Source organism: Nestor notabilis, unplaced genomic scaffold (genome assembly GCF_000696875.1).
Source record: "Nestor notabilis isolate BGI_N333 unplaced genomic scaffold, ASM69687v1 scaffold7850, whole genome shotgun sequence".
Classification (NCBI taxonomy): domain Eukaryota; kingdom Metazoa; phylum Chordata; class Aves; order Psittaciformes; family Psittacidae; genus Nestor; species Nestor notabilis.
In genome coordinates, this window is record NW_009911586.1 from 40,733 (window position 1) to 56,467 (window position 15,735).

The 15,735-nt window shown below is 42.5% G+C and overlaps 1 protein-coding gene across 1 annotated transcript in view; it reads right to left on the reverse strand.

Moving 5' to 3' along the window:
• Positions 1-15,735, reverse strand: part of LOC104406525 — a gene marked incomplete at its 3' end in the record, with an annotated part of 52,732 nt that overhangs the window by 21,397 nt on the left and 15,600 nt on the right. Inside the window, exons 4-6 of the mRNA XM_010015526.1 lie at positions 4,710-4,832; positions 3,050-3,244; positions 1,433-1,759 (exon numbers count right to left, since the gene is read on the reverse strand). Of these exons, the coding sequence (XP_010013828.1) occupies positions 1,433-1,759; positions 3,050-3,244; positions 4,710-4,832 (645 nt within the window). The remainder of the gene's footprint in view (positions 1-1,432; positions 1,760-3,049; positions 3,245-4,709; positions 4,833-15,735) is intronic.

Consider the following 15,735-nt stretch of genomic DNA (forward strand, 5'->3'; position numbering starts at 1 on the left):
ATACACTAATTTGAGATGTCTGGTGCCTTCTTTTCTGAAGGCCTCTTTTTCTTGTTCTCCTATCTCACATAAAACACCCACATAGTTCACCGTCAAAACTAACTTTCTGTAAGACTGAGTGTCTTTTCCAAGACACCATCACAGTTTCTTTTTTCTATTTAGTAAAGCCAATTTGTTACTCTGCACTACTACACTGTGTGTTTGACATGAGTATCTAAGTTTATTGACAACAAAGGACCTTTCTTCCCCACAGAAAGTTAGGGGAAGAGCTATAAATTACAAAGCATGAATGCACTTCTGGAACTGCATCACTCCTTGTCAGTTGATATATGGTGTTACCACAATCTTGATTTCTCTCTGTTTCTGAACAATCAGGAATTGTCAGGCTTGGAACTGTTTATCTTTAGGTGTAAGGAGTCAGGCATCCCCAAGAACAGAGGTGATATGCCAATATATTTCACATTGGGAGAAAGCAGTAAGAGCTCATACTCTGCTGCTCCAAAGCATCTAATATCACTAACACCACAGTCTGTGCAGTAATTTAGCTTAGAGGCATAGTTCTACATTTCTTATTTCAGGAGGAAACTCTCATGTTTACTACGTTGAATGATCAATGCTAGCATATATCATGGAAGCCAAAGAAGCTTTTGACAACAGCAGTCTCCTTTCCTCGTAGAATGGTTTGTGTTGGAAAGGACCTTAAAGCTCATCCAGTTCCAACCCCCTGCCTCGGGCAGGGACACCTTCCACTAGAGCAGGTTGCTCCAAGCCCCTGTGTCCAACCTGGCCTTGAACTGCCAGGGATGGGGCAGCCACAGATTCTCTGGGCAACCTGTGCCAGCACCTCAGCACCCTCATAGGGAAGAACTTGTGCCTAATACCTAATCTCAATCTCTCCTCTGCCATGAATGTTCATTCTCTTCCAGGATGAAAAGTAATTCCCAAGAAATTTGCTTTCTTCAGCTGTTGCACAGTGGTTGTACCTTTGGCTCCCCAAGTGCAGAGCAACGCTGGGGTATTTGCCTCAGCAAGTTAGGCACCACAAATAGGTGCCCACATTTAATTGGGATAGATCTTGGCCTCTGTTTCTAAGTTTCTCTTATATACAAAGGTAAACCTATTATTTACTGGCCCTACCAACCACTGTAATATCAATTTAGTTTTTATGGAATACCTCAAGATCTTTAGAGAGGTCACCAGGCCATGCAGAGCCACATGAAATTAATAGGCTAACTTGTAGATGACCTCAGCTGGCTCCTGCTGATTTCATATCCCTCATCATTACTCAGCTAAGCCCAGAATTTAACCCCAAATTATTACACTTTTCTGTGACTGAGAAAAACTCATAGCACTGGATTGCTTTGTCCAGGTTAAATAAAATCCTGAACACCTTAAACCCAAGGATATTATAAACAGTAAAACCATGTCTTACCAGTTACAAACTCTGTCTCTGTGAAGAAGAGGATGGCTTGTCTAAATGTCACCTCTGGGGTCAGGGCCATTACTATCTGTAGAAGACTGCCACTTTTGCTCAGCTTCTCCCTCCATTGTGTTAATCTCTCCAATGCATCTGCAAGAACTCTGAAGGCATTGATCCGCCGTAATGCACACACAAGGACTGGGTTTGACATTAGTGTATCAAGGCTGCTTTGCCAGGAAGTATCTCCAGCTTCGAAAGGGGTTACTTCTTTGGCCTGATGTCGAGTGAGATGGGGCAACCACTTCAGACCAAGGAGCTCAAATCCCAAATCAGGTTCTTCTGCAAGTGAAAAAAAAATCTGTTTAGCATCTGTTTAGTTGATACCATGTATTTCATAGAAGCTGTTTTTTCTTTTGGAGACAAGTGTTCTAAATTCACATGGATTTTTTTTTACTAGACAACAAGTTCCAAAGCTTTGCCCCCGTTGCAAAATGGACTGTAATGCAGATACAGAAATGTACAGGGAAAATCCACAAGATACAAATGCTAGGAAATTATATTACAGTGAAACAAAAGATGAGCTATCTGGGAAATCAACAGGGAGACATGGAGCATAAGTGTCCTGATTTGATTAGAGAACACAACTACTGGAGAAGAGTTGAAAGGGAAACACTGAGAAAACACTGATAACAACGTGGTTTGACACAATATAATCCATAATTATAGATCCTTTACCACCTCTCATCATGTTCCATTTTAAGCTATATTCATTATAGTAATAAGCTACAATTTAACACCAACTTGTCTCTAAAGTAGCTTAAATGTTGTTGTGCTTGTAGAGTAATCTTACATCCCATGTAGCAAGATATTTAGGGGCTCAATCCATGAGTGCATATTGCTGGAAGTTTCTGTCAGCTAGAATCTCCTCCTTGCTTACATACTATGGAGTAAGTGATGCAGAATTTAGTCCATAATATAGTTTCAAGAGAGTACAATACACATAGTATAAGACAGGATGCCAGACTTCTGCCCTTTATGAGTACACTCCTTATATTATTACACCTTGTTGCAATCCGTATTCATGAAATTATCTAAACCCATCATCCTGCTTAGCACTTGACCACACTCTTCATGCTTTTGTGAGCACTTAATGTGGTGAGAGCATTGTTATTTCTCCTGTGTGCATGAGAAAACACAGCATAGTGGGTAAGTATTTTGCTGCTGAGCACAAAGGATGTCAGTGGACAGAATAGAGTTTGTGACTCCTGAATTCCCACTGCTGTGCCCCAATTACTCTGTCTCCTGGTACTCAGGGAGAGACGCAGTGCTCTGGATTACATAAAAGGCTTTGTAAGCCTAAGCACAGTTTTCAACTAACTTGACGCTCTCTGAAGAACATTCATTATGCCCACCTGAGCTGTCTGCAATATGGAAAGTGGCTTTGCCCGTGACTAACTAGCCATGATAAATTCTTCAGCTCTTTAGGCAGGTAAGCAAAGAAATCTGTCCTCCTTCCTCAGGCCCCTTTCACCACATGTTTCATCATGTTCCTGCTATGATAAAAACAGGATAGGCAGGATGAACTTTTCTGACCAACTTTTACAGCCCTTCCCAAGAGCTGGAAATCACCTGGGCTCTGAGGTTGAGTATTGGGCCCAGGAAGAAGGATCTGGTGAAGGAACTCTCCAGCACTCTTCATAGCATCCGTTCCAACCACTGCCAGCATGACAACTTGCTCCATTTCAGGATCAGAAGCATAGGTTCGATTGCAGAAAAAATCCAGAGGAATGTAATGGGGCTCTGGCACTGCACTGAGGCTTCCTCCTGCTCAGGGAGATCATCAAAACAAAATGAGTTACCCCACAAAAACTAATCTCAAGACTTTTAGTGTGAAGGAACTGACTAATTCTCAACTGAGCAAGAGGCAGTGCCTCACTATGATACTACTCCTCATGCTGCAGCTCAGTGCAGCCTGGAAAAGGATCATGCATGAGGAGCAGCATCACAGCAAACCCTCACTGATTAGTCACACTCCTTAACTGGAAGGACTTTTTGCCACATAAAGCAAATATATTCCATTGTAATTTTGATATCCTTATTCACACCGTTAAGCAGAGTTGATAGATCTGTACCCAAATGATTGAAGGCATCAGTTTCAGATTGATAACTAATGACTGACTTCACATTAAATTGATATTTCATTTGCATTCTAGGACATTACATGGCATATAATGGAGGACTAAATTGGGGACTGGTACAATAGCATGCAGATGTCCACATTCCTTTTGGGAAAAGTGTAGTCTGCAGAATCCCCAGCCCATCAGAAACCTGTGTTTGATTTGATACTCTTTCACTACATGATTATTAAGGAATTGTATAGATTAACAGTTATTTACTTAGTTATTTCTACATCTTAACATTCCACAATGCTAGAAAACGGTGAATGACATGCATTTGATAATTATTTTTCCTTATGATTTGTGGGAATTTGGTTTTGGAAAGCAATATACTTCCATTAAAAATCCTGAATTAGGATTTAGAATAATGTACCTAGTTAAATAAAACTATATTAACCTACTGAATACATAACAAAACACTATCCTGTAGTTACTGAAATAAACATCTGATTACCATGACCTCCAAGTGTCTAGAACTAGGAGGTTTAAGACTCTCCTACCCATCTGAGTCACAGAGTTATAACAGAAAACACATTTACTTGCTTTTTTCAAGTCCTATCAGTTTCTCAGCCTTGAATGAATAAGTTACTGAAGTGAACTAAACTGCAGAAACTGAAATGAAGAACATCTAAGTGAAATGAAAAAGTGCTTTCCCCTGCACCTCCAGAAGAACAACAGCTGCAAACAGTTATCACTGCAGCAAATTCTAGTTTAACACTCTTAACCACCAGCTAATCACAGTTCAATATTTTGACTTATCTTGAGACTACGGCAATAAATACAAATTGACTGGATATTAACCTTTTAATTATGGTTTAAGGCTTAACTGGTTGTTATCATGTCACATTTGAATAATTCATTTTTCCACATGCTTTTTAATTTACTTTACAAAGGTATTTCCATTTTATTTTTCTATTGATTCTTCCATCATTACCCAGCAATAGAAGACATCCAATGACAATTACTGTGACTGACAGACAGCAGAACACTACATGAGTTATTATAGACAACAACCATATTCCTAATGAATTCCTAATTCAGGAAAATCCCCTAACAAGGTTGTCAGACCTTGTAAAAGCCAGAACTATGCACTTCCAATAACTTTGACCTACCCAGTGCCTGCAGCAAGGTCTCAGTGTAAGGAGCGACATGAAACCACATGGAGGGGTCGGATCGGGCAGTGGGAGCCTGGCTGCTCTGCCCATAGCCTTGCTTCGCCAGTCCATCCATCAGTCCTACACACAGAACAGAAGAAAATGTGAGGAACAGAGAGTTCTGTGATGTAGTCTGACATGAAAACACTCTTCTTACTGATACCAAGTTAAATTAGTATTTCACTGAGTTTATTTCCCAGATTTCGGTGACATTATCAGATGTTTGGTTTCATCTGATCACAGTTCCATTATGGAGATGTTAATGAGGGTCATGCTGAGCTTACTTAAGAGCCATGAAATGCACCTTAATCATCTTCTCTCCCCTAAATCATGTTCACTTATAGCAGGGCAGCAGCGGTTGAAAACTGAGGCTTGGCCACAGCTTTCTCTGGAAACACCTTTGCTTTGTGACCAGCACCCCAGTTGTTTCTACTACCTTCTACCTCCTGCTGTGAACCAAAAATGAACAAATGCATCAAAGATGCTACACTGATCTTGAATTATAATAAGTCTCTTAAATAAAGTGGTGTCCACAAGGAAGAGAAGTCACAAACGTTGAACCCAGTGCTCACATGCAGGCCCTTGAAGTGTCTTGCACCTCTAAGTGCAAGGCCAGTATCCTGCACCCCTCCCAGAACCATGTGGCCTCAGAGGCGCTGCTAGGATTAGAGACCTGAACAGAAACATCATGTTCTGCTCATGTAACTCCCGGTCTGGAAAATATCCAATTCCACACCATTTTTACAGACACTAAGTGCTAGAAAACAGCAACCTCTCAGTTCCTGTTCTCCCTCTAAAAGGCCGGGCTATGCACAGGGAGTGCATTAAGGCGCTGGCGTACAGTTCACTTCCACAATTAGTTCAGCCTTCTGTAATAATATTTCAGACCACAGTTTTAAAGGCTTGTTATTTGTTAAATTACTCTGTATACATTTGATTGCTTTCTACCATACAAGCCTGTCAAAAAAATCTACTGTAGTGTAGTGTGAGGAATGGATTATTAGTACCAGGGACTGACGGCAAACCTTGGATGTCAAACACAGCACTGCAGGGAATTTGAGCCTGTACCACTGGCAGTCACCTATCTGCTTTTCAAAATTCAGATGCCATGAGTAACCAAACCACAGCAGCAGCATTACCTACTGTTTACTCAAACCCAGTGTGTGGCAAAAGCTAAAGCCAAAAAGACAAAACTTTATGGTGTTTGATCCTCAAGACAGAGGTCCAATACCAAGGACACCTACCTATGCTCTATTTCAGGAATGATTTGCAATGATTCAGCAAGGATTTGAGTTTTTCCTTACTTTGACAATTGAAGAGCAGTCAAGACCTGACTGCTTTTCAGGGGTACTGATTACAAATGCAAAACTTCTTAGTATGGTATTAACCCTACTCAAATTCTAGTGCTATTCTACACTTCTCAGAGGCCAAACCAAAGATTGTGTGGCAAGAATGTCAGCTTTCCACCGCCAGAGCTCTGGAATATGGACTAAGGGATCTCCCTGGGTCAGTTCTGAACCAACCACAGAACACATGGAAAGAGGCACTTGTAAAATCCATCTAGAAACAAAGCGGGGGGGGGAAGAAGAAAATGTTCTCTACAGTGAGGGAAAACATTTACCTTTCCAGAATATCTTTTGCTCCAGTGCCCACCTATATATTTCTAGTGGAAATTTCCCTCTGCAAAACATGTAAACACTGTAAACATCATCTGTGGCACTCTGAGAAAAGCAGCAGAAACCTTAATACTTTAATGAGAAACTTTCTTTGGGTCTACAGGCAGCAGGTGACATGGTGCTGTAATTAGTGTGCTTTCAGAACATTCTGTGATAGTCTCGGGAGAAAAAGCAGAGGCCTTTTTGAACTGTCATTTTTACCCAAGCTTCTAAACGTTCTTTTCTATTGTGGATAGATTAAAGGAAGCAACTGGGCAGTGGCTGAATGTCTCCATCATGTACTATTTGAAGTGGTGTTAACAGAGGGGTCAGCAACAGTGATCCTCTGCTCTCAGCAGTGGTGTCTGAAGGGGAGATACAGGAATGAACAATCCTGCTGCAGGCAAAGTGCCTGCTGCCAGAGCAGGAAGAAGCAGGCAGCGAAGGGTTCTTTGTTCCCTACTGATCACCCCTGTTGCCTGTGATCTTTCCCTGCTTGAGAACAATGACAGCTCATCCTTAAGAGCCTTTTCCTGAACCAGAGCCTTAGGGCAGAGTCTGACTCAAGTAAGATGATTTGGGGCAGCAACTTGTCTGGTTTTTGGCAGTCCTTACAGTTCAGTTCAGAGTTACAGTTCAGATCCTTGGAAGTCACAAGTATGCAGAACCCAGCACTGAAGCTGACAGGATCAGATGCTAACCTCACATACCTGTTTTTTGCTACCCTACCTCTGTGTGCAGTAAGAATCCCTAAGAGGAGTTTATTGAGGTGATGAAGCCAGGCCCACTAAGGAGATGTACAGTAGGAAGCCAAGAGACAAAGCTCATCAATTCAGAGGAGGTTCTAAGTCAATATAAAGGAAAAACATCCAGTAAGGACGGTGAAGCATTGGAACAAAGGCCCAGAGAGGTGGGGGAATCTCTGTCCTTGCAAAATTTCAAGATCTGACTGAAAAAAAGCCCTGAGCATCCTGATCTGAATTTATTGCTGATGCTGGATTGAGCAGGACATTGGATGAGAGACCTTCTACGGTCTCTTCCAATATGAATTACTTTGTGTTCAAGAGGACTCCAGTGCTAAAGATCAAACACCTGGCATAGATCAATCTGCTCTGTTGGATACGTAGCAGTGACTAAGTTACATGTTGGTCTGGAGAACTACCAGCCCCTGCTATTCTCAGTAAATAATCCCTGCAACGCAACAGCCATGGTTAGTCTGCTAATGTTAAGCTCACATGCACTGAAGTGCAACCCTCCTTTTCCCAGGTTGTTGAGCAGTGGAGGCATTACCTTTCACCAGTGCAGGAATGTGACGATAAGCATTCTCCTTCCTCAGCAACAAAACAAGACAGTGCATGTGTGGTTCTGCAGAGAGCTCTCCTCTTGCAGAACTGTCAGGAGAACTTGAAATTTTGCTAGGGCAAAATACAGCAACCTGAAATAATGAGGGTCACATTAAACTACTAAATCCAGGTATAACCACTATACGGCTCAAGCAGTTAAGTTACAAGAAACAGCTCAGCAGCTGAGCTATAGTAACTTCCAATAACCAGGCATTCATGTGTCATCTATTCAGGAGACAAAAGAAACTTAATTTAAACCTCAGGGAAGAGTCTTAACATAAAAATGTTCTGCCCTGCAATTGGGCTGGACTAAAACCACAACAGCTGTAAGTCAGCTGGTATGTGATATCATCCTGTCACTCATGCAAAATTGATCTTGAATCCCAAACAAAGGGATTATTTTTCAGAAACATTTAGCTCCAGACATCACACTGAAGCAATAGTTTATGTTGTTATCTTTTTAAATGGCCATTTAGAAGCATGCTCAAAATGTTTGGCTATTTGGGCTGTAGTATTCCATAAATAAGTCATGTTTATTCCACAAAATATTATGGGCAGGGAAACCATTATTCCTTAGGCTTGATCACAAAACAACTAGAGAAGTGGGGGGTTGTACACCATTTAGTTTGCAAAATGATGCATCTTCTGATTGACATGGCAAATTACTCTAAGCGTGGTAATTTAGAGTAAGGGGTCCACTCCTTGGTAAGAGAGTGTCACAGGATTCCTGGGTGATTTATCATGTTAAGAAGTGCAGATCTGTACTTCTTGCATATGTTAAGCTTGTATCCATGATTATTGCTGTTTCCTTTGGCTGACTTGTCAAAATGCCAACTGCGCTCTAACTCAAATTTATCATCATGTTAGACAGAGCTTCAGAGAAAAAGAAGAAAAGTTGTTATTTTTTGACAATAGGAAAGCTCTTTTTGCAATCCATCTGGAATGCATTAAACCAGGAGACTTCATGCTGAAAGGCCATAAGCAGTCCCACAGGGACTGTGAAGCACGCAATCAAACATGAATCTGTCAGACAAAGACTATTCTCCTGAATACACATTTGCAGATTTGAAATTGTTGTTTTGGTTTATGGGGCTACTGCTTGCTCTTGCTTATTTGGAGGTCAGTGGTAAAAATTCATGTTTGCCACTTGGAGTAGGCAAACATGTAGTAGGAGGAAGCCCAATTAGGAATTTACACTTCTGTTCTTAGTGAGAGGCTGAGGCCTGGTGGGATTTTCCTACTAAAGAAAAATGACACAAATTACACAGCTGAGCTGTGTGTTCATTCCAGTACCTGACTTCGTGTCATGCTCAGCACAGCAGCTTGCTCGGGTGAAAGCTGCAGTTGTCTGGCTCCTTGCAGGACAAACCCCTGATGAGTACAGACTGAAATCACATTACCATATGCACAAGGAGATACCACAGGTGACACCATCAAAATGACATCCCCTAGATTAAAAAGAGGGTAAGAAAAGCAGCATATTATTTCTACAGCAGCTATGGTATCACCGCAAGGCAACTCTGACAGTGGCTAGTTCCAACTTAAAGCACATCCCAAATGGTGACACTATTTTCTGATTTATTTTCTGTATGTAGCTCATAATGACTGCTGTCGGATGTCAACCTAGAATGGCAAAGCTTGTGGCATCATCAGCAATATCTTTATGAATGATCTATCCCAGACAGTCCATCTCAGGTTTATCTAGCTGCCTATTAGCTACTCACCTACCTTTGAGGTATCTGTGCTCTCAGTTCACATCAGCCCTTGTCAGGCTGTGTTTGAACTGTTACCTTTCTGCTTCCTCTTGTTCCTTCTTTAGTCCTGTCTTTAACCTTCCCCCAGAGCTTGCCTTGCAGCATGGGCTCCTGAATCTTTGGACCAGTCTGTGATCATGACCTCATCTCACTCTTTGGTTTGGTACCACATGTGGCTTCACAGGTTCCTATCCTTGGTCATTATGATAATGGTACCAGCCTTCTCTCTCCTACCCAATTCTCATCCACTAGGTCTGGCTGCTCATTCTCTCCTTGTATCCCTCATCCCAGTAGATAAGATTGTAGAAACAACTGGAGTTTACCTCAGGTTAGAACCTTGGGTTTTTAGGCTCCGGTTTTCCAAGTTGAACCCCAAGCTCACTGCCTTTGGTGGCAACAGATGCTATGAGCCAGCTTAGGGGAAAGAGCCTACAAGACCTCCTGAGCACTGTCTAAGGCCCATTTAGGTACTACGGGACAAGCTCAAGACTTTTCCTTGAAGCCTCTGATCTGAGGTCTTCACTTTGCTCTAATCTTGTCATGAGTGTCTGCTTTTACCATCACTTTCGTTACAAGCCCTAGTCCTAATATAGCTTTTTGTTCTGTACACAATGTACATTCAGATCTCTACAGCTTGCCATGAGTGAGCTCTGAAGACAAATCCTCAGTATTGCTTCTACATGGGTTTCCTCTACACTGTCCCATTATTTCCTTTTAGCTCTAATCAAATGATATAATGAGGTTGTAGTATTTTAGTCTCTGTGTCCCAATTACACTTGTGATTTGAGGGCAGGACTATCAGCAGTGAATGTTTCTTTTAGTTCTAGACTTTATATAGGGATATCTGTACTCCCAGGAATCTGACCAAGGCTCAGCCTGGTAGTTCAAAGCCATGACAACAAAACAAGGAAAAGCTTGTGTTTTTTACCAAGGATGGGACAGGCAGGGTACTTCTTTGCCTAAAATGTCTATTTAGGTTTATGGCTCTAATTCTGCTGGCTTTGAGCCAGACTGACATTAGTGCCACATTCATTATATGTGAACCAACAAAACTCAGGGTTGCACGTGGTAAGATTTTGTTTCCCCTGTAGTTGATAAAAGTTTAAAAACCAAGCATCTTTCACATAATACACATAGCCCAAATCAACCTTGAACAGCCTGGTCTAGTGGAAGGTGTCCCTGCCTGTGGCAGGGGTTTGCAACTGGATGAGCTTTAAGGTCCCTTCCAGCCCAAACCAGTCTGGGATTCTGTGAACAAGAATACCTGCTAGGGTTGCTAAAACTTTCATTACTGAGGAGGGGCAGATATACTTGGTGGGAGCTGCAGTATATTTGTTCTGAATGCTCTGCATGGGTCTACCTTCCTGACTCAAAGAGAAACGGCTGGAGACCTGAGGGAAGGAGTCAGCAAATGTTTCCTGTCCTTTAAACACCCTAGTGCGTCTGCTCCCAGACCACATTTTCAGCTTCTCTTCCAAGAGTCATGATAGAGTTATCTATCTGAGGAGCAAAGCTTGAAAGTGACTTCCTGAGCCCAAATACAGATGGAACGTGGTGCGGTGTAACTCAGCAGCCCACATCAAATGTGAATCATTAATGGCCATAAAAGGAAGGGGAGGCAGAAAATGTGACTCATTCCATCAGCAGCAACCAGCTGCCATCAATACCAATCCCAAATAACACAGAGCCAATGGCTGTCTGCCAGGCTACCTGAGCTCTACCCCATTATAAGAAAAAGACAAGGGGGATTTGGGCAGAGCCAACTGATAGCCAGTAAATATTAGCCCTATAAAGTGTTTTCCTTTGTGATTGTGTGGTCAGTCCTGCCCTGAATGAAGTCTTAACCATTTCATCACCTTAACAATTATAGTCAACTCTTCAACCAGTAGAGGTAGGTGATCTCTAATCAGACAAACACGCAGTTTAAGGGCACTGATAGGTCTTTCACATGACTGTTTCTTTGCAGATCAGGTCCCTATGGGCATAGATTTCTCGTGGGGTGTTGTCTTGTTTTTTCTTTTTTTACCCTTCAGTGAAATCTAAGCAGCCTACAGGACTCCAGCAGCTCCTCCCACGGAGGATGAAGTGATAATGCTCCTCTATCACTTCATTTTAGGCAGCAGTGTTTCACTAGAAATTCATTCCTGCCTCTAGAACTGGCCTGGTTACAGCACTGAGGAATCCAAGGAGGCAGAATGTCCTGACTCAGGTGCACCGCAGTAAGGTAATATTGTCAGTGAAGGAGAAACATAACACCTTACAATTCATTCACTAACACTGACCTTTGGTAGTTGAGACAAACATCGCTAGAGGTTGAGACAGCACCATGCTCTGGAGATCAGCCTGTTCTTCATCTGCTTCTGCCCTAGTTGAAGAAGGGCTATGTGAGCTAAAGAAAAAACTATAAATATTAAAAGCTGTTACACCAGGTTCTGACTCAAAACTACTTTCTGTAACAAACCGAGGGCTACAGAAGCTTCTCTGGTAAAACTACTTTACTGGAAAAGCCATTTCAATCCCTTGACCATAACATGAGCTGCATCAAGGTCTCTCTGACTAAACATCTTTTTCTATTACTCTCCCCAAGGCTCTCTGTGTTCAACTAAAGATAGCTAATGCAGAATAGCCAGCTTGGCAAAGAAATCTGGAATTGAGAAATGTTGTCAGGCTGCATCACCAGAACCTTTTCTACCCAGATACATCATAGTTGCTAATCACTTTTGGTTCTTTAGCCCAAGTTCAACCAGTTTTAAAGGTTGCTGTTGGACAACAAGCACAACCAAGTCTGGCAGAGATGCTCGTGCCAGTGAAACTTCCACAACATCCATGCACACCCGAAAGTGCAAATCACAGCACGATGAACATAAGGTGTGGTTCTGAAAGCCAGCGGCTGACAGCAACTCAAACTGCAGTGTGTGAAACAGTTTGGCTGGGTCTGGGAAGCACAGGCTGCTCAGGCAAAGCTGCCTGCCTCATCCCTTGCCACCACTGAGCTGGCTGAAATACATCCTGCTTTTTCACTCCCAGGAGACCACGGCATTTGCAAGTATAATCTGAAAACTGCAATCTGAGTTGCAGTTTGTACCTTGTCTCCCAATGGACCAAATTACCAGCATTAGGAGAAAGACAAGTGCATTATTTAGAATGTAGTGATGCTCTGGACTGGCTAAGTTATACCAGAGGAGTAGAATTCATCATTTTTGTAAGAGGAAAAAAGCACCCCTGAGGAAAATGAACAAACAAATAGAGAAAATGAAACTTTGGCAAATTTTTTTTTTTTTTCAAATCTTAAAAGTAAAAATTATGAGAGTCACTGTTCATGGCCCAGCAGAACTGAACTCTGACACACAATCCCTCCATGAGCATCAAGTTAATTCTACATGGCTGCACTTTTCCACTCTGCAGAGAGCATCAGTGGGCTGTGGATTACCTCACCTCTAGCCTGCTGCCACTGACCCGGTGTGCCACATGGCACCCAGGATGAGAAGGGATCTTTAACACCCTGCAGCCCTTCCCCAGCACCAGGCACAGCTGGAGGAGGTTTCAAATCAGTCTGATCAGCTGGATCTGGGACAGCAGGCCCAAGAGCCAATGCTGCAAGGGTATTAATTACAGGCCTAGCTACCATGGAACAAGTGATGGGGAGCAACTGCAAGAGCCCCACATCTGACACATGTATTAGATGCTGCAGAGGAGACTGTCCTGTGAGAGAGGGATGTCTGCACAGAGTAGTAACTGGTTTGGAACTATAAAAGTAGGAAGATTGCTCCCACCCTGCACTCTTGTTCACTGAAACCTTTAGCAGAAGGCTGATAGATAAAGACAGAGCACGACTAGCTGGGTGCCTGCCTGGCCTCCATGTCACACTTTGCCTATGGGAACCACCATGGTTCAAAACCATGCAGGGCCATCACCTTGCTCTGCTGCACTGGGAATCTGGACGCAGGACACCAGCATGCAGTGCTGATGCAGCAGCCCTCCTTCCAAACCAGAGGCAGAGCTCTCTGTGTGCATGGCTGTCCAGGAGGGGCAGGTGGACGAGAGGCTCCTTCAGGCTCCTGCAGTAGATGGCACTGATGGAGCTGCAGTCTGTCACAGTGGCCAGCCGTGGGGCCTGCAAGGTGCTGCTTGCTTCAGGCCCTCTCATGCCCACTGCCACCACTGATGGAACCTTGCTGGTCTTTGAAGTATGGGAAGAAGGCAGCTTTTCTGTGAAAGACAGGCATATGTGTAACTACAACATGGAACAACTCACCCCGAGGTCGTTCATTCCACTCGAGTGCTCTTTTCAGATCTGTCATAACTGGACTTCATCCTACTGCTTACTTGTCCTGTGGGTGACATGCTGGCAACCAGCTGGATGTTTTTACCCAGCAGTAAATCTGAGATTATTCAAGGTAGTCTGCTAAAGAAAGAAGAGCTGGTTGCCTCAGATTTGCCATGGGGAGGAGTGTGCAGAAGGTTATTTACTATGGAGAAGCTGATACACAAGAAGTCAGCACTAACTTCTTGTACAGGAGGTTGTTCACTCCCATGAGGAATGCTGGGGAACTGAAGGGGAGAGAGAACAAGAACACAAGCCTCCAAAGAGGGATATTTTCTGTGATGCTTATCAGATATGAGAAAACTGGGAAAGGGATAACTAGAAATCTGCAAACTTCTTTTCTAGATTATTTCCTTCTGCATCCAATACAGATTTTGTACTATGATGTCAGATGACATATCCAGGCAAATATTTGATTGGGCACCTTTATTTTCCTGCCTGGACTTGTACTTAGGCTTCCTTTATTTCCTGCAACAACTCTTCCCTATGTCTCAGGCAAAACTTTCTCCATGTCTACTGTCAGCATAGTTGGGGCCCAGTAAGTAACCCCAGAAACAGAGCAAATTTGGTTCCTCTTCAGTTCTTACTGCAGATGTCAGAAAAAGATGCAAGGTGTGCCTTTTTCCTCCCTGAGGATTAAAAACATTTTCCGTTACCTCATTTGTTGCATAAGAATCAGAAGCCAGAACATAAGTCTCCAGAGTAGGTAGATAACAGAGAAACTGGCTGTATATGTTTAAAAAAATAATTTTAAAGTTTTCAAGCTAAGGGTACAAATGTGATTTACAAACTCACATAAGCAGTTCTCAGCTCAAATGAATTGTCTCTTCATACAAAATGTTCCTAAATAATGGTGCATGGTACAGAGCATTGAAGCAGATCTGCTGCCTGTCATCTCCTAATGACTGCTGATTTTATGGTTTTCTTATTCATTTCTGGAGTCCTTCTTAATTTCTCCAGCTATCAGTATGAATGTATTACACAGCACTGAGCCAACCCTAACTGCAAGCCCATTTCTAAGGCAGTCTGCTCCTGTTGTTTTCAAATGTAAAAAGGGAGCAGGGAGACAGGAGAGTTTTTCTCTGATTAAGCTGGTTTTCATTCACCTTCTGCCTGAGGAAAAGGAAGCCCATTTCTCCCAGCCTGCCTATACCTTTCCCCAAGAGAAACAGATTGCCTATATTTGTGATGGTGTCACATACAAACCTGTCAAGAGAACTTCTTGGCTTAAAAGGAAGTACAAGCCATGCTAGAATAGAGGGACAATCTCTATACTTAGCAGCTAATGTAACGTCTGTTGCTCTACAGTTATATTGCATTAGCAACTAATAATATTCTAGACATGCTTTAAGAAAGATATCATTAATTCTATTTCAGAAATGGAAAACCAATAAAGACCTGAGTGGTGCATGGCAGTATGTGAAAACACTGGAGTCTAATGCTAAAGACTCAGTGGTTTGTGTTCAGAGACCAGTATCATTTTTGTTTACCTTATCTTGTTGCTCTCCCACCTCAGACCAGCTTCTCTTGGCAAATACGATATTTTGGTAATGGCTTGTCACCCAATGCAATTACAGGACAGCTAGATCAGTAATTTTGCCATGCTTCTAAAGTCCCATGGGCAACAGGATGGGGGAAATTGTGGAAGGGGAAGCTGGATTTTCTGCAGCTAAAACAGACAGGAAAGTCACTGGGAACTAATTTAGTACATTTAACTTTAACTCACACAAGTAACCCTGGAACTCAGGGCACTGCAATCTGGGAAAGATCACTGCAAGGGAACACAACTGAAGTTGTCTGGGACACAAAAATGTATGAAGAGTTAAAAATTCAACTCCTGGATATTCAATACTGGGAACAGAAGGAAAGAATCAGCCCAGAATCTTCTATCATTTCTTTAGGGAAAAA